Source organism: Bison bison, unplaced genomic scaffold, assembly GCF_000754665.1.
Source record: "Bison bison bison isolate TAMUID 2011002044 unplaced genomic scaffold, Bison_UMD1.0 scf7180017864260, whole genome shotgun sequence".
Classification (NCBI taxonomy): Eukaryota; Metazoa; Chordata; class Mammalia; order Artiodactyla; family Bovidae; genus Bison; species Bison bison.
The window spans coordinates 4,474,886-4,500,747 of record NW_011494832.1 but is presented as its reverse complement, the minus strand read 5'-3'; the positions used below and the strand labels follow the sequence as shown (position 1 = coordinate 4,500,747).

The 25,862-nt window shown below is 35.9% G+C and overlaps 1 protein-coding gene across 1 annotated transcript in view; it reads right to left on the bottom strand.

Annotated features, from left to right (window-relative positions):
* Window positions 1–8,781: 8,781 nt before the first annotated feature.
* Window positions 8,782–25,862, bottom strand: part of LOC104994562 (platelet glycoprotein 4-like) — a 58,416-nt gene continuing 41,335 nt past the window's right edge. The window contains 6 exon segments of the mRNA XM_010848193.1: window positions 8,782–8,940; window positions 9,795–9,849; window positions 13,610–13,683; window positions 14,668–14,785; window positions 15,944–16,135; window positions 17,597–17,666. Coding sequence (XP_010846495.1) covers window positions 8,782–8,940; window positions 9,795–9,849; window positions 13,610–13,683; window positions 14,668–14,785; window positions 15,944–16,135; window positions 17,597–17,666 — 668 coding nt within the window.

The window sequence follows — 25,862 nt, the reverse complement described above, 5'->3', positions numbered from 1 at the left end:
CTTAGTTTCATTGAGTTAGACAAGGCTGTGGTCCTAGTGTGATTAGATTGACTAGTTTTCTGTGAGTATGGTTTCAGTGTGTTTGCCCTCTGATGCCCTCTTGCAACACCTACCGTCTTACTTGGGTTTCTCTTACCTTGGGCGTGGGGTATCTCTTCACGGCTGCTCCAGCAAAACGCAGCCATTGCTCCTTACCTTGGACAAGGGTTATCTCCTCACTGCCACCCTTCCTGACCTTCAACGTGGGATAGCTCCTGTAGGCCCTCCTGCGCCCATGCAGCCACATCTCCCTGGACGTGGGGTTGGTCCTCCTGGCCACCACCCTTGGCCTCGGGCGTGGGGACATGGGGGCGTGGGGTAGCTCCTCCCGCCAGCCACCCCTGGCCCCGGGCTTAGGGGCATGGAGTAGCTCCTCCCGCCCACGGCCCCTGGCCTTGGGCTTGGGGCATGGGGTATCTCCTCTCTTTGCTATTTCCATGTTAGAGTAATTTTTCCTGGGCTACTAGTTTTGACAGAGGAGAAATAAGAGTTACTGGGCAGTCAATTCACAGATGCTATGATCTACCAAAGTGGCAAGGTCTCTTTTTGTGTGTGTGTCAGTATTACAATTTATTTTTAGCTTTTTATTTTTAATTGGAGTGTAGGTGCTTAGAAACATGTTAGTTTCAAGTGTATAGCATAATGATTCAGTTATAAATATAGATACATTTATTACTCAGCCATTAAAAAGAATACATTTGAATCAGTTCTAATGAGGTGGATGAAACTGGAGGTGATTATACAGAGTGAAGTAAGCCAGAAAGAAAAACACCAATACAGTATACTAATGCATATATATGAAATTTAGAAAGATGGAAACAATAACCCTGTATGCGAGACAGCAAAAGAGACAGAGATGTATAGAACAGTCTTTTGGACTCTGTGGGAGAGGGAGAGGGTGGGATGATTTGGGAGAATGGCATTGAAACATGTATAATATCATAAGAAATGAATAACCAGTCCAGGTTTGATGAAGGATACAGGATGCTCAGGGCTGGTGCACTGGGATGACCCAGAGGGATGGTATGGGGAGGGAGGTGGGAGGGGGGTTCAGGATGGGGAACACGTGTACACTCATGGCAGATTCATGTCAATGTATGCCAAAACCAATACAATGTTGTAAAGTAATTAGCCTGCAATTAAAATAAATAAATTTATATTAAAAAATAAAAAGATTCTTTTCCTAAATGAACGGTTACAGAATGAGTAGAGTTCCCTGCACTGAACTGTAAGTCTCTGTTAGTTATTTATATACAGTAGTATGTATATGTTAATCCCAAACTCCTAATTTATCCTTCCCCCACCTTTCCCTTTGGTAAGCATAAATGTGTTTTTGCAATCTGTGAGTCTATTTCTATTTTGTAAAGAAGTTCATTTGTATCATTTTTTTTAAGATTCCGTCTATGTGATACCATATGACACCTTTCTGTGACTTACTTCACTAGTATAGAAATCTCTAGGTCCATCCATGTTCCTGCAAATGCCATTATTTCATGCTTTTTTCATTGCTTTGTGTATATGTACCACATCTTGTCTATGCAGTCCTCCATCACTGGATTGTTTAGGTTGTTTCCATGTCTTAGCTAAACAGTGCTGCAGTGAACAGTCGGGTGTGTGTATCTTTTCAGATTGTGCTTTTCTCTGGGTACATGCTCAGGAATGGGATTGCTGGGATCATATGGTAGCTCTGTTTCTAGTGTTTAATTAACCTTCATACTATTGTCCAGAATGGCTGTATCAATATACATTCTCATCAACCGTGTGGGAGGGTTCCCTTTTCTCAGCACTAACTCCAGCATTTCCTGTTTATAGATTTTTTGATGATGGCCATTTTGACGATGTGAGGTGATACCTCAGTGTAGTTTTGATTTGCATTTCTCCAGTAATTAGAGATGTTGCGCATCATATCGTGTGCTTTGTTGGCCATCTGTATGTCTTCTTCAGAGAAGTATCTGTTTAGATGTTCTGCCCATATTTGATTGGATTGTTTGTTTTTTGATGTTGAGCTTCTGCTGCTGGTAAGTCACTTCAGTATATGCTGTTTGTACATTTTGGATATTAATTCCTTGATAATTGCTTCATTTGCAAATATTTTCTCTCATTTTGTGAGTTGTCTTTTTATTTATGGTTTTCTTTGCTGTGAAAAGTCTTCAAATTTAATTAGGTCCCTCTTTTTTTTCATTATTCTAGGAGGTGAATCCAAGAACATAATGCTGTGATTTATGTCAAAGAGTGTTCTGCCTGTGTTTTCCTCTAAGAGTTTTATAGTATTTGGTCTTACATTTAGGTCTTTTAGCCATTTTGAATATCTTTTTGTGTGTAGTGTTAGAGAATGATATAATTTCATTCTTTTACATGTAGCTGTCCAGTTTTCCCAGCACCACTTATTGAAGAGACTGTCTTTTCTCCATTGCATATTCTTTCTTCCTTTGTCATAGATTAATTGACCATAGGTTCATGGGTTTATTTCTGGGCATTCTGACCTCTTCCATTGATCGATATTTTTTGTTTTGTGCCAGTACCACACTGATATGTTACTGTAGCTTAGGAAAATATCTTTTAAACCCTCCCAGTTAAAAGACATTTTGTCAGTATGTTTTGAGTAACTTTGGATTTTTCAAAGATCCTTCAGAAACGGTGATATCTCAGTTTGTGGTCTTCAGTGTTTACTGTGGCACCTAATGTGAGGACACTGAATTGCTTTTGGATTTTAGTAGGCAAACAAAGCAATTAAAGTTTGTTAATCAGCCAGTTGTGTCCGATTCTTTGTGAGTCCCAGGGCTTCCCTGTCCTCCACCATCTCCTGGAGTTTGCTCAAACTCATGTCCATCAATTTGGTGGACTTGATGCCGTCCAACCATCTCATCCTTTGTTGTCCCCTTCTCCTCCTGCCCTCAATCTTTCTCAGCTCAGAGGCTTTTCCAATGGGTCAGCTCTTCACATCAGGTGGCCAAAGTATCGGAGCATCAGCATCAGTCCTTCCAATGATCATTCAGGGCCGATTTCCTTTAGGATTGACTGGTTTGATCTCCTGGCAGTCCAAGGGACCCTCAAGAGTCTTCTGCAACACCATAATTTGAAAGCATCAATTCTTTGACGCTCAACCTTCTTTATGGTCCAACTCTCTCATCTGTACAAGACTATTGAAAAAAAAAACACACACACACACACAAAAACGTAGCTTTGACTGTACAGACTTTGTTGGTAAAGTAATGTCTCTGCTTTTTAATACGCTGTCTAGGTTTGTCATAGCTTCTCTGCAAAGGATCAAGCATCTTCTCATTTCATGGCTACAGTCACCATCTGCAGTGATTTTGGAGTCCAAGAAAATAAAGTCTGTCACTGTTTCCACTGTTTCCCGGTGTATTTGCTATGGAGTGTTGGGACCCACTGCCATGATCTTCATTTTTTGAATGTAGAGTTTTAAACCAGCTTTTTCACTCTCTGCTTTAACCTTCATCAAGAGGCTCTTTAGTTCCTCTTTGCTTTCCGCCATAAAGGTGGTGGCATCTGCATATCTGAGGTTATTGACATTTCTCCCACTAGTGTTGATTCTAGCTTGTGCTTCATCCATCCCAGCATTTTGCATGATATACTCAGCATATTAGTTAAGTAAGTGGTGACAATATGCAGCCTTGACGTACTCCTTTCCCAATTTGGAACCAGTCCATTGTTCATGTCTGGTTCTAACTGTTGCTTCTTGACCTGCATACAGGTTTCTCAGGAGGCAGGCAGGGTGCTCTGGTATCCCCATCTGTTGAAGAATTTTCCACAATTTGTGTGATTCACTCAAAGGCTTTAAGCATTGTCAATGAAACAGAAGTAGATGTTTTTCTGAAATTCTCTTTTTCTTTGATCCAAAGGATGTTGGCAATTTGATCTCTGGCTCCTCTGCCTTTTCTAAATCTAGCTTGTACATCTGGAAGTTCTCAGTTCACATGCTGTTGAAGCCTAGCTTGAAGTATTTTGAACATTACCTTGCTGCTGCTGCTGCTAAGTCACTTTAGTCGTGTCCGACTCTGTGCGACCCCATGGACGGCAGCCCACCAGGCTCCTCTGTCCCTGGGATTCTCCAGGCAAGAACACTGGAGTGGGTTGCCATTTCCTTCTCCAATGCATGAAAGTGAAAAGTGAAAGTGAAGTCGCTCAGTCGTGTCGGACTCCCAGCGACCCCATGGACTGCAGTCCACCAGGCTCCTCCATCCACGGGATTTTCCAGGCAAGAGTACTGGAGTGGGGTGCCATTGCCTTCTCCAATTACCTTGCTAGCATGTGAAATGAATGCAACTGTGCAGTAGTTTGAACATTTTTTGGCATTGCCTTTCTTTGGGGTAGGAATAAAAACTGACCTTTTCCAGTCCTGTGGCCACTGCTGAGTTATCCAAATTTGCTGGCATATTGAATGCAGCAGTTTAAGAAATGCATTTTAAAAAGGAAAAGAAAATGAAAAACCTTATAAAAAATTTAGGAAAATGTGGTCAAGATTGAATTTAAAAAGAATGTTTCAGAAAGAAAGACAGATGCATAAAGAAATAAAAATTCAAGTAGACTACTTCACACAGAACATTAGACTGAATGTTTTGTGATACAACAGGAACTAGGCAAAGCACAGGGATACAAAAGGGCATCTTTTAATGAATGAAACCAGTCTTTCTGCAGTGACTGTGAAAGCAAGAAATATTACAGTAAGTAACCATTAATGCCCATTCTACTCATTGTACCCTTTCACCCAAAACTTTTTATTTTCATTTACATCTCTTAACACTAGCACAGAACTCTTTTTATTTTTATTTATTTATTTTCTGGCTGTGCTGGGTCTTCATTGCTATGTGCAGGCTTTCTCTAGTAGTGGTAAGCAGGGGCTACTTGTTGTGATACATGGGCTTCTCGTGGCTTCTCTTGGTGCAGAGCGTGGTCTTTAGGTGCATGGGCGTCAGTAATTGTAGCACTTGGCTTAGCTGTCTTGCTGTATGTGGAATCTTCCTGGACCAGAGTTCAAACCTGGGTCTCCTGCATTGGCTGGTAGATTCTTAACCATTGGACCACCAGAGAATTCCTAGCATAGCATTCTGAAATTGCCAAGCATAAGTTGTATGCAGCTGAGTGAAAAGATCAAAATGTATTCAGTTTTCCAGAAGAGCTGATGAACATGGAAAATGACAAAATCCTTTTACATACCCATTTATATAATCATTGACAAAAATATAAGCATATATTGTTAAAGAGAGCATGATTAAAAATAATTCCATAAAGAAGGAAACTGAAGTAATGGATAATAAATGGTTCAGAGGCCAAGCGTTTGGTTACCATTCTTAAATGCCTTTCAAAATAGTTGATCCTCGTGAAATGCAATGTACCAACAGTCTTGGGGTTTGTGTTGTTTCAGGGACGTTGATAAGAGTAATGATATTTCCTCTTTGAGGAAGACAAGTGTTCAAGATCCAGGATTTGTTTAGGTTGTCCAGTCCTCTGCCATATTTACCACCAGGGAACCAATTAGTAAATCAATATCCAATAAAAATACTTGTATCATGAATAAGTGAGATCTGTAGAAACTTAATTCAAGTTGTTGTGTGTACGTTAAATTTTAAAAGGTACCTATTTTTGTTCCAAGTGTGGATGGCATCTTAGTAATTCTTTAGAAATGTGCTTATGCTCAGTGCAAAACAAAAACAAAAAAATGCCACTAGTTCTTCAACTCTAAGATAAGGTGTGCTTGCAAAGATAAAGCACATCAAATCTTCATTTTGTAGGTCGATATTAAGAATGGTCCTGACGTAGCCGATGCATGAATGTGAAGACTCATTTGCTCCCTGGAAAGCAGAAAGTAAGTACTTAGTGCTTATCAGAAAGTTGTGGAAAAAATAGGTAATTCTGACATTCTTTAGATTGAAGATGTCATATTTTCTAGTAATTAGCCCAGCTTCTCAAGCTGGAGAGAAAGATTCTCTGATGCACTTCATGGATGAGACAATGATTTTCCCATTCCAGGGAGCATGAAGCCTCCTTCCCAGCTCTCAAGAGCTGCACGCAGTCAGATGAGGAGGGTCACTCATTAAATCTGCTCTGAATGAGCATTTCCACTCCTTGCTGTCCCTTCAGACCATCCTCCATTTAGTGGTGTATGTACTGCTACTTTCAGAAAGACTACTGGTTTATTCTCTCTGTGAATAAAACCACACCTTAGCTCTACCATCTTTGCTTTATTCCCTCCTGTACATCCATCTTCTTATTTTTCAATTGTTTATAAATCTGCCCACAGGCATAATTATTAAATATTCAACATGAGGCCTGTTTAAGGAAATCTATATCTGTGATTCTTCTAAATCTAGTAAATCAAGTAATCTATAGAGAACAGTGTTCTCTGTTTGTAAAGGAAAAAAAAAGAACATTGTGTAAAGAGCAGTAGCTTTCCACTGCAACAATCAGATGTTTAAGAAAAATCAATATACTTGTTGACAGTGACACGTTAGAGAATTCTCCATCTTTTACCTTAATTTAGCCACATAGAGCCCCAAGATACTGGGTATTCAGGGTTCATTTAGCATTGATGAAATATATCACATAACAGTTACAAGGAAGAATACAGAAAAATTTACAATTATTACACTTCATTTTGAAAAGCATATTTTCCCACCAGAACAAGTTTTTGTTGTAATATGGCTTTTAAGTGGATAATCTTTTCTGTTGTATAAATGGTCATGTGCATTACTTTGTTTAATCATAACTTATTTGTTACTTGACTAATGATAGGTCTTAAAGGTGATACAATATTTCCTTCATTACAATGTGAATATATTAGATTAGCATTTTGAATATTCTGTTCAGATGGATTGTAGGCAGAAGTATTCAGTCTTTTTAGTGAATAAATATAGGCAGAAAGCATCAGAACAAAAGATTGAGTGGTCTTCCTAAGCCCAAGTTCTCATTCTTACATACAGAAAATACTGTTGTATGTCCTGTTTTACTTTTTTTTAATAATTCAGTTTGACTGATGTCACACTTAGAAAATGAACAGATTTGCACTGTTAAAATTTTCTGTAATGTCTCAAAAAGATAGATAGAATGAATGCTGGTGAATCCCTGGCTACTGGAAGTATACAATTTTCATAGAGATTAGTTGTGATAATTCATGTAAAATGGTTATCATAATTTTGGTGCACAATAGAAGGTCAGTCATTATCAGTGGCAGCTCCAGAATTTCTGTATAAGACATCATACAGTCAACAATCTGATTGAAAGTAGAGTAAGAAGACTTGTTTTGAAGTTGTAATTTTTCATAGCAAGTATATTTGCTTTTATTTTGATTGTATATATTTTTTGATTTTCCTGGGAAGAAGGGTGGATGGAACCTAAAGTAAGTGGAAAATCCTCCCCACACCCTACCAGGCCACACCAATGCCACATATGATTATTAAAGGCTTCATTTAGGGAAGATTGAGTCAGATGGTCCTCTATTTACAAGGGGGCATAGGCACTAATAACTAAAACACAGAGACCTGAGCCACGCCTTCAATTTTGCTTAAACTCCTACTGTCCACATTTACCTGATTTTTCCTGTAAACTCTGAGTAATTTGGTTTTACTGTATTGACTTGTTTTTCTTCTATTCTTTATACTATTGTATTCAATTTTAGTTCATGAATTGTAATAATTCATCAAGACTTCAACATTAAACAGGTAGGGTACACACTGATTTTGTACTGTGATTGTAGCATATCTTTATGCTACAATCCTTTATATTAATATGTTATCTTCATCTTAAAATAGCATATTTATCTTGTTTTCTTACCATCATTTATTGAGTTTCTATTTCTCCTTAATTTCTAGCTTATTTAATAAACCTTTCTATTTTCTTTTCTCTTGTAAATTTCAGTCTCCCCAAATATCTACCGTTTTCATTTATACATAAACTTTCCTAGTCTGTGATTTTATTAATTTGTGATTTTAAAATAATTAGCTAGAAATAATCAAGAAATGAAAAGTTAGAACACATTTAGCTTTTGTGCAACATTTTAACTTTTCAAAAGTGATGACTTCATATTTTAGTGCATTCCTCTCAGAAGAAAGATGTAATGTAGTGATCTGCTTGGTATTACTAGGGCTTATTATTCATTCAGCCTTCATTTATGTTTTAATTTACATTCAGTTCAGTTCAGTTCTCAGTCATGTCCGACTCTTTTCGACCCCATGAATCGCAGCCAGCACGCCAGGCCTCCCTATCCATCACCAACTCCCAGAGTTCACCCAAACTCACGTGCATTGAGTCGGTGATGCCATCCAGCCATCTCATCCTCTGTCGTCCCCTTCTCCTCCTGCCCCCAATCCCTCCCAGCATCAGAGTCTTTTCCAATGAGTCAACTCTTTGCATGAGGTGGCCAAAGTATTGGAGTTTCAGCTTCAGCATCAGTCCTTCCAATGAACACCCAGAACTGGTCTGCTTTAGGATGGACTGGTTGTATCTCCTTGCAGTCCAAGGGACTCTCAAGAGTCTTCTCCAACACCACAGTTCAAAAGCATCAATTCTTTGGCACTCAGCTTTCTTCACAGTCCAACTCTCACATCCATACATGAGCACTGGAAAAACATCTCAAAACTTCAAAGATACATTAAAAACAATTGTTGACTAGACAGATCCAGAAATATTTGTAGCCTAATTTATAACCTCTTTTTGATAAAATGAAAACAAGCAATATATAATGTTATAGCAGCTATATATAATTTTTATTATATACTTACTTATTTAACACTCCACTCGGCATGCACAGTATGAAATCATAAAAGCAACAAACATCACTGTACCAATACTCCATAAGATTATTTGTACCAGGTGAAGGAGGTTTATTTTTCCAGTTACTTGATCTATGAACATTGCTGCCTTCTCATCACCAATGGTGGCAGTCTGTAATAAAGTTAATAGTGTTTTTGGGGTAGTTTAGTGAAGCAAAATACTCAAAACCTTCAATTTATGTATCAGTTTTTTTTTTTTCAAAACACTGCATAAATTTTAGTTATTTTTTTCTGTAAAACAAGCTAATGGAAGTCTCTTTGCATGTCAGAGAAGGTAATAAATGCCAAGGTGGAATATTTAGAGAAATACAATCATTTCCCTTTAAACATGTTATATAGCATTCTTCAGTACACTGACTTCTTTGTTCAATACACTGGTCTTACAGAAATATTTTCCAGTTTCCCAAAGAATGTTTCTTAGTGACAGAGGGAAATATCAAGGGTCAGCAGTTTTCTTCCTCTAAAGGCTTATACAATGCATTTCCTAATTCTGTGGCTAATCCACTCCATGATTTTTACACTAAAAATGTCTCATCAGGAGATAAACTGCCTACATTTACTATAAACTCATCTTTATAAACTTGGTTGGCTTTTATTAACACTACAATATTCACACTGAGTTATTTGGAATGTCATGTTTGCATGACTCTTCCCCATGCCAAGCACTATGACAAGAGATAGTGTTTAATATACGCATTATGGAAATAATCTTAAATGATAGGAAGTACTTTGTCTTTCTAAAATAAAAACACTGAAATCTAACATAATCCTGATATTTCTGCATGGCTTGGTTCTCTCAAAATAATTAATTCTATAATTAATAATGTATAAAGTTGCCCACATGAGTAATGGAAACTCATACAACTTCAAATACTATGCACACTTACTCAATTTTCAATCATCCAAGATTTATTCTATATACAAAGATGTTCGCTATTTCAGTGACTAATAGATAAAAATACTAACCTCATTAAGCCAAAGAATAGGCACCAAATAGTTCTGCTCCAAATGCTTTAATGCTCTGTAATATACATTGAAAATAATTATAAAATATTAAATAATTATGGAAATAAATATATATTATACACACATAAGAGAAGTGTTAGTAATTATCTCTATACATGAATGTTCAGAAACTAGTTGCTGTTGTGTCTTGGTTAAATTCCTTGATTTTTGTTCCACGTGATGAATCATTTAAATTTTAAGGTCTGTTTCTGAGTTTTATAATCACTCTATGAATCTTTCTAATATATATTTCTAATTAGATTCACTTTTTCTAATCATTTATTTTCCCTTTCAACAAGTGATGCCCAGGAAACTGAGAGAGTAAATTCCTAGGCAGGTTGATAAGAAGTCTGGGATCCCCAAGGACAGAGGGGTCTGGAACTCTTGAGGAGGAGAGGACAAACTTTTTTATCCTCTATATTCCTTAGGATTATACAGCAAAAATGTAACCTGCTTGAGGACAGTTTCTGGAAAAAAAAACCTTCTGGCTAATCCTGTTATCATAAAATGTAAATTATGGGAGTGGGTCTAGTAAGGTCTTTACAACCTCCAGACATTGTTTTGATTCGCTTATTATTAATTTGACTAATAATAAAATTCAATAAAAATTTGATAATTATTATAAAATAATAATTATCAAATTATAATAATATTTTGATAATTATAATTTGATTATTATAATATTTGGTAATTATAATTATCAAATATTATTATCATCATCATCAAATAGCTAACACTAGCAATGGGGTACTCTTTCTGCCCCCTTCTGATGTCTATGTCAGAAGCTTTCTCTACCTCTTTTATACTTTAATAAAACTTTATTACACAAAAGCTCTGAGCGATTAAGCTGCGTCTCTGGCCATGGATTGAATTCTTCTCCTCCGGCGGCCAAGAATCCCAGTCTTTTTTGGTTTGGCAACAACCTTTCAAAACTAAACTTTGAATTCTGGAAACTACTGTCATAGAAATATTTGGACAGCTAGTGTGGAATGAGCAATACCACTATACACTCATTCCAAAATGTGTGTAAATACCATTTCAATACAAACTAGATATAATTCTAAATTGCAAATGAAAGTTATTAGCATTTTATGATTTAATGAATTAAGCCAAAGAAGTTGAAATTTTATTTTATATATGTTTTTTCATCATATTGGATTATTACTGCATGAGTTTATTCAAGAAAACTAAGAAGAAGTGGCAAGAATACACAGAAGAACTATACAAAAAAGATCTTCACAACCCAGATAATCACGATGGTTTGATCACTCACCTAGAGCCAGACATCCTGGAATGTGAAATCAAGTGGGCCTTAGGAAGCATCACTATGAACAAAGCTGGTGGAGGTGACGGAATTCCAGTTGAGCTATTTCAAATCCTAAAAGATATGCTGTGAAAGTGCTGCACTCAATATACCAGCAAACTGGAAAACTCAGCAGTGGCCATAGGACTGGAAAAGGTCAGTTTTCATTCCAATCCCAAAGAAAGGCAATGCCAAAGAATGCTCACACTACCACACAATTGTACTCATCTCACATGCTAGTAAAGTAATGTCCAAAATTCTCCAAGCCAGGCTTCAGCAATACGTGAACCGTGAACTTCCAGATGTTCAAGCTGGTTTTAAAGATCAAATTGCCAACATCCTTTGGATCATCAAAAAAGCAAGAAAATTCCAGAAAAATTTCTGCATTATTAACTAAACCAAAGCCTTTGACTGTGTTGATTACAACAAACTGTGGAATATTCCTCAAGAGATGGGAATACCAGACCACCTGACCTGCCTCCTGAGAAACCTGTATGCAGGTCAAGAAGCAACAGTTAGAACTGGACATGGACCAACAAACTGGCTCCAAACTGGAAAAGGAGTATGTCAAAGCTGTATATTGTCACCCTGCTTATTTAACTTCTATGCAGAGTACATCATGAGAAACGCTGGGCTAGAGGAAGCACAAGCTAGAATCAAGAGTGCTAGGAGAAATATTAATAACCTCAGATATCCAGATGACTCTCTTATGGCAGAAAGCAAAGAACTAAAGAGACTCTTGATGAAAGTGAAGGAGGAAAGTGAAAAAGTTGGCTTAAAGCTCAACATTCAGAAAACTAAGATTATGGCATCTGGTCCTATCACTTCATGGCAAATTGATGGGTGAACTGTGGAAATAGTGACAGACTTTATTTTTTTAGGTTTCAAAATCACTGCAGATGGTGATTGCAGCCATGAGATTAAAAGACACTTGCTCCTTGGAAGAAAAGTTATGACCAACCTAGATAGCATATTAAAAAGCAGAGACATTATTTTGCCAACAAAAGTCCATCTAATCAAAGCTATGGTTTTTCCAATAGTCATGTATAGATGTGAGAGTAGGACTATAAAGAAAGCTGAGCGCCAAAGAATTTATACTTTTGAACTGTGGTGTTGGAGAAGACTGTGGTGTTGAGAGTCCCTTGGACTGTAAGGAGATCCAACCAGTCCATCCTCAAGGAAACCAGTCTTGAATATTCATTGGAAGGACTGATTCTGAAGCTGAAACTCCAATACTTTGGCAACCTGATGTGAAGAACTGACTCATTTGAAAAAACCCTGATGCTGAGAAAGATTGAAGGTGGGAGAAGGGGAAGACAGAGGATGAGTAGGCTGGATGGCATCACCAACTCGATGGACATGAGTTTGAGTGAACGAACTCTGGGAGTTGGTGATGGACAGGGAGGCCTGGCGTGCTGCAGTTCATGGGGTTGCAAAGAGTCGGACACAACTGAGCAACTGAACTGAACTGAACTGATGGTGACAAAGAATACTTTAATCCACAGCTTACAGTTTCTTTAGTCAGAAATTCTTGGACATAGGTTTTCAAATCATTTAATGGTCATGCTTTTCTTTAGTAGCCTGTTTTGACATTCCTAAAGGGGCAGATATTCTAAATTTATGTAGAAATTAGAAAAAAATCTTATCTCTAAATCTTTTAAGAGTATCAGTAATAAAGCTGGTAGAAAGAATTGAGCTGCAAACCTCTTACAGTGCTAACATGGAAGGATATAACCATGCTTATACAATTTTTCATATCTCCTTTTGCATTTTTTTCTGTGCATATATATTTTCCTCATACAAATTTGTTTATGCAGTCCATTCACTGTCTGTCTTCCTAGTCCAGCTACCTAAATTTCCGTAGACTTTCTTTTATTTCTATTTACCAACATTTTGTTTTATAGAGGTACAGGTAGATTTTTACTTTCATGACTCATTATTATTTGTGGTCAGTGCCTTGGGCTAAATAACTCTGATCATCTACATTACTTTAAAAAACAGATTTTTTTTTTACATTGGAGTATAATTGCTTTGCAGTGTTGTGTTTCTTCTGTACAACAGCGTGAATCAGTTAAAAGTATACATAAATCCCCTTCATCTTCAGCCTCCCTGCCACCCCTCTACATCATCACAAAGCTCTGAGCTGAGCTCCCTGTGCTATACAGCAGCTCCCCACTACCTGTTTTACACATGGTCGTGTGTTTATGTCAGGGCTGCTCTCTCAATTCATTCTACCCTCTCCCTCCCTCGCTGTGTCTACACATCCGTTCTTACATCCTCATCTCTATTCCAGCCCTGCCAATAGGTTCATCAGTGTCCCTTTTCTAGATTGCATATATATGTGTTAATATATGATATTTTTCTGACTTAGAGAAGTTGAATTTTATATTCTTTCCCCTTCTTTTCATAGATATACTCTCATTCTTACAAGAAAATACTAAAAATCATAATGAAACTTGTTCAAGAGACTCACTCAATTTTTCTTGCTGGTTTAACCAGTATATTGATCTGCAGTTGTTTTGCAAACTGTAGAGTGAATCCAGTTATCTAAAGACAGAACAAACTAAATCAATTATCAACTTCCTTAAAAAAAAAGATTTTATAAATCCAAAATTTATTTTTACTGTTACATAAAACCTAAAGTGAAACTCTACTACTTGAAATTTATTAAATAACTAATTGGGCATATTGCTTCATGCACACATAATTCGCCATAATTAAATTTTGTGTGTGCATGGATAGGTGTATACAGATGTATATACCCATGCATATATATACACACAAAATTCCTTTGCCCATCCTAATGCCTAGGCTTTATTTAAATTTAAGATATTTATTTGAACTGGTTTTGAGGGATCCACAACAATAGTACTGAAACCCAATACTATTTATACTGTCTATAAATCCTGAACTTTGCATGATTAAGTATCTATCAGTCAGAACCCATGTATCATCCATATAATTATAATACTACTTATTATTCCTTAAACTGACATGTGACTCCTAAAATGCTGGCATATCATTTAAACTTTGAATAGGAGAATATTAAAATAAATGAAAAGTTGAAAACTGTTACTCTATAGGAAATTTAATAGATGTTTCCCTACACTGAGTATAATGAATCTTACCTCAAATGCATATATATCTGTAAAATCTTTTAATTGCTTGTAATCTACAGTGTCCCTTCATGTGAGCAGTACTTGCAGTTAAGTTATAAAATGAGCATAAAATTGTACTTTACACCAAATTGTTTTAAGTAGAATCATTTCTATCATTGCTTTCCCTGACCTATGAACAATTAAAAAGATCTATAAAATTTCACATGCTATAAACTAAAACAGAATTATTTCATCTCATAAGCAACAATAGGAAAAAAATAAATTTAATTTTCATTGATATAAAAGTAATTTATCAAGATTGTGATGCAATAAATATAATCAATAAATGTGATTGAGAAAATGGAGAGAATTTAATTTTTCTTTCATTAAAAAATAAGGTTAAACCAAACAGGTCAATAATGTAGTTGCTTACAGGTTCAACGTCTAAGTACGTGCTATGTTCGTCTTCATTTGGACTTAAGCCTTCAATAGGTTCTGCAATTTCTGGACTTGCATGTAGAAAATGAGGCAGTGAAATGTACACAGGTTTTCTTGCAAGCAAGTTTTAAAAGACAAATGATATAAATACTTTTTCTTATTATACATCCCTCTCAGAAAAGATTTCCTTGAAGATAAAGCTTTTTAAGTTAAAAATGAAATGCAAAGTTTGCTTTGACTTCTAACTGGATGGTGAGGGTTAGAGACAATTGTAGCATCTAATCACTTTTGAACAATAACAAAAAAGAAATGTAACCAGTTATCCCTTAGGTGTTTATTTCCTATAAGTAAGGCTTAGCTGGCCTTCCCTGGTAGCTCAGTGGTAAAGACTCCGCCTGCCAATACAGGAGATACAGGTTTGATCGCTGGGTCAGGAAGATCCCCTGGAGGAGGAAATGGCAACCACTCCATTTTCTTGACTGGGAAATTCCATGAAAAGGGGAGTCTGGTGGGCTATATAGTCTATGAGGTCGAAAAGAGTCAGATACGACTTAGCAACTAAGCAACAACAGCAAAGCTTAGCTGCTGAACACAAAGTTACAACCATATACCTTCATGTTTCAGGTAGTAATGTGCCTGTGGACTGATAATTTTTTAAAGAGATTCTTTCTTTCTTCACACCTACACCAATATGAAATAGGTGAGCAAAATATGATAAACTCCATATTTTGAGTCAATTCTTGTTTTGGAGACTTCCTGAAATACACTTATTTTTATTTACCATTTTCTAGGGTAGAAAAGTTAGAAAAATGCTAGATAAGTTGGGATGTTTAAAGTATTCTGATAACTATTTTAATTTTATCCTAAATCTAAAAAGAGCACAGAGATTCTGCACAGCAGAGGACACCATCAAAAATGAAAAGGCTACCTATGGGATGGGAAAAAGTATTTTCAGAACTTATATCCCATAAGTAAGTAATATCCAAAATATACAAGGTATTCACACAACTCAAAAAAATAATCCGTTAAAAAATGAGCAAAGAACCTTAAGATTTATTTTCCAAAGTAGCACAGAAAAATATCAGGGTGGTTTTACCTAATAACAACTAACTTTTGAAACAGTGAAAATCAGAACAAAAACAGCCTACCACTTTCTGCCATTGTTGCCTTCTCACTTTAAATTTCTTGTGGAAAGAAACCCTGGGTGAAGTTTATATTTTAAAGAATAATGCAAATTATGCCATGGATTGTAACATTGAGAACCTGTAAACTTACCTTCTTGGCATTTGCCAATGTCTAGCACACCATATAAGGTACCGGTTTTTGAGAAAAGTTTTTCTGTGCAGAAACAGTGGTTGTCTGGATTTTGAAGTGGAGATGCAAAAGCCAAGGATGGAAGAATGAATCTGTACACAGGGATTCCTTTCAGATTCGTTTCAGCTGTGAACACAACATAGCTAGACCTGAACACAGATACGAAAAAGCTTCATCCTGGGAAACTGAACTTCCTTCTGGAGATCCATTTTCTCCTATTTTAAAATTTATATTATTGCTTTAACTTAGGAAAATTATGTAATCTTGCTAGAATTCCTGCTTAATTCTTAGGAAAAAAATCTTGAGAGATTTTAAGCTATAACAGAACTCAGTACTTGGATATTCTTACCTTTGTTTTCAAAAGCTTCTGAGATTAATTTTTGTTTGTGAACTGCAATAGAGTATTTATCCCTTGAGATGGGAATGGCAGCCACTCTAGTTTTGTCGCCTGGAGAATCGCACAGATAATGGAGCCTGGTGGGCTACAGGGCTACAGTCCACAGAGTTGGACATGACTGAGCGACTAACCACATAGAGTATTTATACAGCAGACATTTCTCATAGTTCATTTCTTCTGTGTATTAATTATTGATGACTCTCTCAAATCCTTAATTTGTGCCCAATTTAAGTGAGATAAAAATAAAGTTTCAATCTTCCAAAACTTAATCATGGAGAGAAATTCTGCTTGAGTGTGTGCATGCTTGTGTTTAATATTTGCCTTCTACATGCCCATCATTTACAGCTCTTCACCATAACCAGGCTTCCCTGGTGGCTCAGAGGATAAAGCGTCTGCTTACAATGCAGGAGACCTGGGTTCGATCCTTGGATCGGGAAGATCCTCTGGAGAAGGAAATGGCAAACCAGTCCAGTACTCTTGCCTGGAAAATCCCATAGACTGAGAAGCCTGGTAGGCTACAGCCATGGGGTCGCAAAGAGTCAGACAACGACTGAGTGACTTCACTTCACTTCACTTCACTTTACCATAGCCTCGACAATGTACTGGATCCCACTATATACTTTTTTTTTTTTTTTTAATACCCAGATGACCTTATTTGAAGAAATTCTGCTCTCTTCAATTTTACAGATAAGAAAAGTTTAGAGATCTTCAAAGCTTTCTCACACCACAAAGAATTTAGAAACTAAAGGATTCAAGCATACCCAATGCCCAGTGTGGGTGCTGATGCTTGTGTGATAGTTACTGCACCCTGCCAATTTGAATGGATGTCGTAATGCCAGTAGAGCACATTAACATAGATCTGTGCCTGGAATCTCATCATTTTAGACAATTTAAGGAAGATCGGGCATGTCTTTCTTGACTGTTATTAAGCATACTACCACTTCAGTAAAAGAGAGGAACAAATAGCTCTTGCTTAGAAATGACAAAGAAGAAAATGATTTGTGTTATGCAGAGTGCCCTTCTACATCTTTTAGTTTACAGAAATAAACACATTATGAATTCTATATTGTATTTATTAATATATCAAAAAACTTCCTTAAATTTGTTTTATTTTTCTAATGTACTATTATTGAGTGTGGTCTTCTTGATTTATCTCTTGTCACTTGGGGAAATAATTCTGACTTAGAGAAATACATCAATGTCTTTGTCTTACCTGAAAATGTCCAAGGAGAAGAATTGTAATACCTGGATCTTCTCAATAAAAGGTGGAAATGAAGCTGCATCTGTTTAAAAGTTGAGCCAGTGGCAAGGGATTAGATGCAGTTTGTGTCTTAAATCAAGAAATCTTGATTCCAACATGCTTGATAGAAATATAATATGAACTGTAGCAATTCTACATGTAATTTTTTAAACAGAAATTTATTTTTCTCATTCCTTTCTCTTTTATTAAATTTTCTGTTGGATCAGTTGATTAACCATGTTTTGTTAGTTTCAGGAGTATAGCAAAATGATTCAGTTATACATACACATGTATCTATTCTTTTTCTTTTCCCATCTAGGTGAAAAAAGAATATTGAGTAACGCTCTTTGTGCTATACAGTAAGCCCTTGTGGGTTATCTGTTTTAAACATTAATAGTGTATGTGTGTCAATCCCAAACTCCAAATCCATCTCCTCCTCCAACTTCTTCCCTCAGTCACTGTACTTCATTGTCTGAAGTCTGTGAGTCTGTGTGGTAAGTTCATTTGTATCACTTTTTTAAGAGTCTGCAAAAAAGCAATATCACATGATCCATGTCTTTCTCTGATTTACTTCACTTAGTATGATAATCTCCAGGTCCATTCATATTGCTGCAAATGGCATTATTTCATCCTTTTTAATAGCTGAGTAATATTCTGTTTCACATATGCACCACATTTTCTTTATCTGTTGATGGACATTTAGGTTGCTTCCATCTCTTGGCTATGGTAAGCAGCACCGCAATGAATCCTGGTCTGCATATAACCTTTTGAACTACATTTTTATCCAGATACATGCCCAGGAGTGGGATTGCTATATCATATGGTAGCTTTATTTTTAGTTTCTTAAGAAACCTCCATACTGTTATCCATTGTGACTGTTACCAGTGTAAATTCCTACCAACAGTATAGGAAAATTTCCTTTTCTGCACATCCTCTCCAGCCTTTATTGTTAGTGAGTTTTGGGGTGATGGAGTCTGACCATTGCGAAGTGATACCTCATTGTAGTTTTGATTTTCATTTTTCTAGTAAATAGTGATTTTGAGCACATTTTAATGTACTTCTTGGCCATCTGTATGTCTTCTTTGGAGAAATGTCAACTTAGGTCTTTTGCCCATTTTTTGATTTTTTTTTATATGTAATATAGAGAATATGAGCTGTTGAAAACTTTGGAAATTAATCCCTCATTGGTTGCATTGTTTGAAAATATTTTCTCCCATTGTGAGTTGTCTTTTAATTTTGTTTATGGTTTACTTTGCTGTACAAAAGGCTTTGAGTTCAATTATGTGCTATTTGTTTATATTTCTTCTTATTTCTATTTCTCTAAGAGGTGGCTCAGAAAAGATACTGCAGTGATTTATGTCAGAGAGTGTTCTGCCTATGTATTCCTCTAAGAGTTTCATAGCATTCAGTCTTTAGTTACTTAATCCATGTTGAGTTTATTTGTGTATGGTGTTAATGTTCAATTTCATTTTTTTACATGTACTTGTCCCATTTTCTCAGCACCATTTATTATACAGTCTTACCTACTTTGCTGTACATTAATTGGCCATATATGTGTGCGCTGTTTCTGGGCTTTCTACCCTGTCCCAGGGATCTACATTTCTGTTTTGGTGACACTGCCATACTGTTTTGGTGACTGTAACTTTGTAGTACAGTCTGAAGTCAGGGAGCCGTGATTCCTCCAACTTTGTTTTCCTTCTCGAGATTGCTTTGGCTATTCAAGGTCTTTTATGTCTCCATACACATTTAAAAATTTTTGTTCTAATTCTGTGAAAAATGCCATTGGTAATTTGATAGGGATTTCATTGAGTCTTTAGATTGCACTGGGTAATATAGTCATTTTAACAGTGTTGATCTTTGAATACCAGAATGTGATACATCTTTCCATCTGTTTGTGTCATCTTTGATTTCTTTCATCATCATATAGTTTCAGAGTATAGGTTTTTTGTTTCCTTAGGCAATTTTATTTCTAGGTGTTTTATTCTTTTTGATACAATGGCAAATGGGATTGTTTCTTTAATTTATCTTTCTGATCTTCATTGTTAGTGTACATAAATGGATTACATTTCTGTGTAATAATTTTGTAATAATAATAATTACACACTTAGTTATCCTGCAACTTTACTGTGCTCAGACACTCAGTTGTGTCTGATTCTTTGTGACCCCATGGACTGTAGACCACCAGGCTTCTCTGTCCATGGGATTCTCCTGGCAAGAATACTGGAGTGGGTTGCCATTTCCTTCTCCAGAAACTATATTACAGCTCTTCAAAAATGAATTCAGGGGTTTTCTGATAGCATCTTTAGGATTCTTTGTGTAGAGTATCATGCCATCCACAAGCAATGACAGTTTTACTTCTTTTCCAATGTGGATTCCTTTTATTTCTTTTTCTTCTCTGATTTCCATGACTAGTACTTCCAAAACTATGTTAAATGATAGTGATGAGAGTCAATATCCTTTCTTGTTCCTGGTCTTAGAGGAAATGCTTTTATCTTTTAAATGTTTAATATGATGCTAACTATATTTTTGTCATATATGGCCTTTATTATGTTCAGATAGGTCTCCTCTGTACCCACTTTCTAGAGATTTTTTTTAAATCTCAATGGATATTGAGTTTTGTTAAAAGCTCTTTCTACCATCTATTGAGATGGTCATATAATTTTATTCTTTAATATTCTTTGATATCATATATCACACAGATTGATGTCCAGATATTGCAAAATGCTTGTATCCATGGTATAAATCCCACCTTATCATGTTGTGTGATCCTTTAATGTATTATTTGATTTGGTTTGCTAGTAGTTTGTTGAAATTTTTCACATCTGTATTCATCAGTGATACTGACCCATGGTTTCCTTCTTTGCAGTATCTATGTCTGGTTTTGGTATCAGGGTGATGGTATCCTCATAGGATGAGTTTGAGAATATTCCTTCTTATGCAAATTTTTCAGTAGTCTCAGAAGGATAGGTTTAACCCTTCTGTAAGGTTTTAGTAGAATACACCTGTGAAGCCATCTGGTCCTGGACATTTTTTGTTAGACGTTTTTAAAGCGCAGTTTCAATTCCATTACTTGTGATTGGTATGTTCATATTTTCTATTTCTTCTTATTTCATTCATGGGAGCGTATACCTTTCTAAGAATTTGTACATTTCTTCCAGGTTTTCCATTGCATTGACATACAGTTGCTTGCAGTTGTCTCTTATGATCCTTTGTATTTCTGTGGTGTTTGTTTTAAATTATGTTCTTTTTCATTCTAATTTTATTGATTTGAACTCTCTCCCTTTTTCTTTCCTTGATGAGTTTGGCTAAAGGTTTATCCATTTTGATTATTTTTAAAGAACAAGCTTTTAGTTTTATTGATCTTTTCTATTTTTTTTTCCTTTTTGATTATGATTTGTTTTCTTCTACTAACTTTGGTGTTGTTTGTTCTTCTTTTTCTATTGCTTTAGGTGTAAGGTTAGGTTGTTTATTTGAAAATTCTCTTGCTTCCTGAGATAAGATTGTATTGCTATAAACTTCGTTCTTACAACTGCTTTTGCTTCTTCCCATAAGTTTTGGATCATCATGCTTTTATTTTCATTTATCTCTACGTGTTTTCTTTTATTATTATGCTTTGATTTATTCAGTGATCTATTGGTTTCTTGACAACATGTTGTTTACCTTCAACCCATTTGTGTTTTTTTCAGTGTTTTTCTTGAAGTTGAATTCTAATCTCATAGCATTGTGGTCAGAAAAGATGCTTGATATGATTTCAGTTTTCCTAAACTTATCACGGCTCACTTTGTGGCCCAGCCTGTGATCAGTCCTGGAGAATGTTCCATGTGAACTTGAAAGGAATGTATATTCTGCTTCTTTTGGATGGGGTGCACTATAAATTAAGTCCATCTGGTCTTTCTTTTAAGGCTTGTGTTTCCTTTGGTCTTCTGTCTGGATGATCTGTCCATTGCTGAAAGTGGGATGTTAAAGTCCCCCAGTATTATTGTGTTACTGTTGATTTCTCTTTTTATGGCTGTTAGTATTTGATTTATATATTAGGATGCTCCTATTTTAGGTGCAAGTACATTTGTAGCTATTACATCTTCCTTTTGGATTGATCCCTTGATCATTATGTAGTGTCCTTCTCTGTCTATTGTGAAAGTCTTTATTTAAAGTCTATTTTGTCTGATGAATGTTGCTACTGCGGCTTTCTTCTGACTTCCGTTTGCATGGAATACCTTTTTCCATCCTCTGACTTTCATTGTGTATGTGTACTTAGATATGATGTGGATCTCCTGTAGACAGTATACATACAAGTCTGGCTTTTGTATCTATTTAGCTAGTCTATGTCTTTGGTTGGAGCATTTAATCCATTTACATTTAAGCTAGTTAGCAATGTCTCTTCCTAGTTCTATATTCTTTATTGTTTTGGATTTGTTTCTGTAGGTCTTTTTTCTTCCCTTTCTCTTTTGTTCTGTTTTCTTGTGATTTGATGACTAGCTTCAGTGTTGAATTTGTTTTTCTTTTTTGTGTGTGTATCTACTGTAGATTTTCAGTTTGCTGTCACCATGAGGATTTGATATAGCAGTCCATACATAAACAAGGTTAAGTTGCTGATGTTTTAATTTCAAGTGCATTTCCAATATCTTGTATTTGTGCTCCCTTATTCTCACAGTTACTGGTTTTGATAGCATATTTTGCATATTTTTGTGCAGATGATTTCCTTTCTTACTTTTTTTGCCTTTACTGGTAGGCTTTTCCATTCTTAATTTCTTTGTTTCTAGTAGTGAATTTCAGTTAGGATTTGTTGCAGATCTGGTCTGGTGGTAATGAGTTCTCTGTAAAGCTTTTGATTTATCTGTTGCAACTGAATGATAGTCTTCTTGGACAGGGTATTCTTGGTTGTAGGTCCTTCCCTTTCATCACTTTGGATACATCATGCCACTCCCTTCTGGCCTGCTGAATTTCTGCTGAGAAATCAGGTGATAATCTTATGGGAGTTATGTATGTTATCTGTTGTTTTCCCCTAGTTGCTTTTAATGTTTTTCTTTGTCTTAAATATTTGTCCATTTAATCCTGTGTGTCTTGGTATATTCCTCCTTGGGTTTATCTTGCCTGAGACTCTTTGCACTTCCTGTACTGTACTCACTGTCTTGTTTCCCATGTTAGGGAAATTTGGGGCAATTTATATTCATTTTTCTCTCTCTTTTCCTTCAGAAACTCATATAAATGTCAATATTGGTGCATTTAACTTTGTCCCAGACTTTTAGACTCTCTTCATTTCTTTTTATTATTTTTTTTCTTTATTCTGTTCTGCAGCAGTGGTTTCCACTGTTCTTCTAGTTCACTTAGCCATTCTTCTGCCTCAGTTACTCTGCTGTTGCTTGCTTCTAGTGGATTTTTCATTTCAGTTACTGAATTGTTCCTCTCTTTTTGTTCTTTTGTTTTTCTAGGTCTCTTAAACATTTCTTACATCATCTTGATCTTTTTATGACATCTTGTATCATCTTCACTTTCATTACTCTGAATTCCTTTTTGGGTAGATCACCTATCTCATTTCAATAAGATGTTCTTCTAAGTTTTATCTTGTTCCATCATCTGGGACATATTCTTCTGCAACCTCATTTTGTCTAATTTTCTGTGATTGTAATTTCTTTTCTGTAGGCTTTAGGATTGTAGTTCTTTTTGCTTCTGCTGTCTGTCCCCTGGGATAAGACTATCTGAGTCTGAGAGGCTTGCACAGGCTTCCTGGTGGGAGGATTTTTTTCCTGCCCACTGGCAGGTAGAGCTGGGTCTAGTCCTTTTGGTGGGCAGAGCTGTACTCAGAAAGTCTGTGTGCTGATGGATGGGGCTGTGTTCCTGCCTTGGTGGTTGTTTTGGATGAGGTATCCCAGCACTGGAGCCTACAGGATGTTGGGTGGGGCTAGATCTTGGGGAGGAAATGGTATTCACCAGAACTTCCACTACGAGTTGTTTTTTTTTTTTTTTTTCCAGTTTGTGGAAAATAATTATACCACCTGGCAAGTACAGAATTTGGTTTCATTGCGATCGTGACTTTGCCCCTCCTTCTGTCTTGTTGTGGTTTTTTCTTTGTCTTTGGATGTGGAATATTTTTTTTTTAGATGATCCTAGCATTTTGCTGATGTTGTGGATGGTTGTTGAGCAATTAGTTGTGATTTGGATGTTTTTGAAAGAAGGGGTGAACTCACACTTTTCTGCCTTGCCATCTTACTGCCAGTTGATTCAGAAATTTGAATACACGTAATTTTTAAATCCTCCAATAGCCACCTTTTAAAATGATAAAAGTATCAGTTATATTTAACCCAGTATATCCAAAATCACATAATTTTACACATAATCAATATAAAATTAACAAAATACCATGTGTACTTAGGCACATTTTGGTTTGTACTAACCCTATTTCAAGTACTTAATATGGACAGGTGACTAGCTGCTACCTTATTCAACAAGTCTGTATACTGTCCACATTCATTGGTATTCAATTTTGTATCAGATTTTCCCACTGTTTAAACATAAATGAGTTTTTTTTTTTTTTAATGGCCAAATCACCTGTTGTTAAAACTATGATTGTTTTCCTACCCTATCAGTAGAGTGGCAGTTTCCTTACTTTGAGGTTCCTTTACATGTCCTTTTGGTGAATGTTGTTCTTACTTTTGATTGTGATTCATTCACCTACACTTATGGCTGATTAACATTTTTAAAATCATTTTTTGAAGTTCTTTCTCTAAGCAGGATTTCATGCAAATAGTTTGAAATTGTATACATCAAAACAAAAAAAGCATTTGTTGAGTTTATTGAATCCCTACAATGGTTATTATCCATGGCACACATTGAATATAAGAAGGAATAACTAGATAATTTCCTCCATTTACTCCACAAATGAGTATCAGCAAAATGAGCCACTGCTGAATGTGTTTGTTCAAACAGTAAGACCTAGCCTTCAATTATGAATACCACATTCTTTTTCTAGTAACAGCACCAACTTTGGAATCTTCTTACATTTCACTTATAACAGAAAATCAGTAAACTTGATCCTGCCTTTAAGATAATGGGCTATTGAAGATTAGCTTAAATGCCCAGATGGATCTCTGAATGGGCATTGCCTACAACTGCCTTCCCAACACCTTAAACATTAAAGGAAAAGAATACATTGAAAAGCTTTAAATATCATCAAAGATTCTGTCATAATGATACCAGCAATTACCATGTGTCATAACCCTAGGATTGTGCATACTAGCAGGACCCTTTTTTTTAAAATACATTCAAGTGTAAATCAGTATTTTAATTTTATACCTCTTTAAGCTTATTGGTGAAGGTATAGTAAGTACTTCTTTCATGCTAACAACATTGGAATCCTTTCCGTTTCTTTACACTCTTTTCCTAGTGTGTAACCAACAATCTGTCTCAAAGAGATTCCATCAGAATCCTTGGTCTGCCCAATATACCTCTACTCCTAGTATTTTTACTTCTGTTTTTCTCTTAGATACTTTTAACTTCATGATTTCTTCCCAACTTTAGTTTAGAATGTTCATTTTTGCATGTTTTTTCATGGTTGGTAACAATATCCAGTACAGGTATGTATTGGTTAACACATATATAACCTTATTTTTGTTGCTACTGGTGTTCTTTTCTCCATAATTATGATCATCTTATTCAAAATAGATGGCTCCCCTTGCAAGGTTACTGATTCTTCTTCATATTGAAACCTCCACTTGGAAAAATGTTTTACCTTTTATAATTATGTTGATTGTTAAATTCTTTCAGTTTTAAGTTATTATCTACACAGTATGTACAATAGATGTGAACAGTAACTACTAACCTCTTTACTTCTGTGACCAGTAAGTCAGTTAATTAGTCTTTACAAAGCAGTAGTAAAGATGCTTTGTAAAGCATTATTACAAAGCATTAGTCTTTACAAAACATTTCCCTAGGAATGCAGTAATGGTTTATCCTTAGTGATTAATCTTGAGACATTTCATCAAATTAGATAGTTACTATTACTTTGCCAACAAAGGTCCATCTAGTCAAGGCTATGGTGTTTCCAGTGGTCATGTATGGATCTGAGAGTTGGACTGTGAAGAAGGCTGAGTGCCGAAGAATTGATGCTTTTGAACTGTGGTGTTGGAGAAGACTCTTGAGAGTCCCTTGGACTGCAAGGAGATCCAACCACTCCATTCTGAAGGAGATCAGCCCTGGGTGTTCTTTGGAAGGAATGATGCTAAAGATGAAACTCCAGTACTTT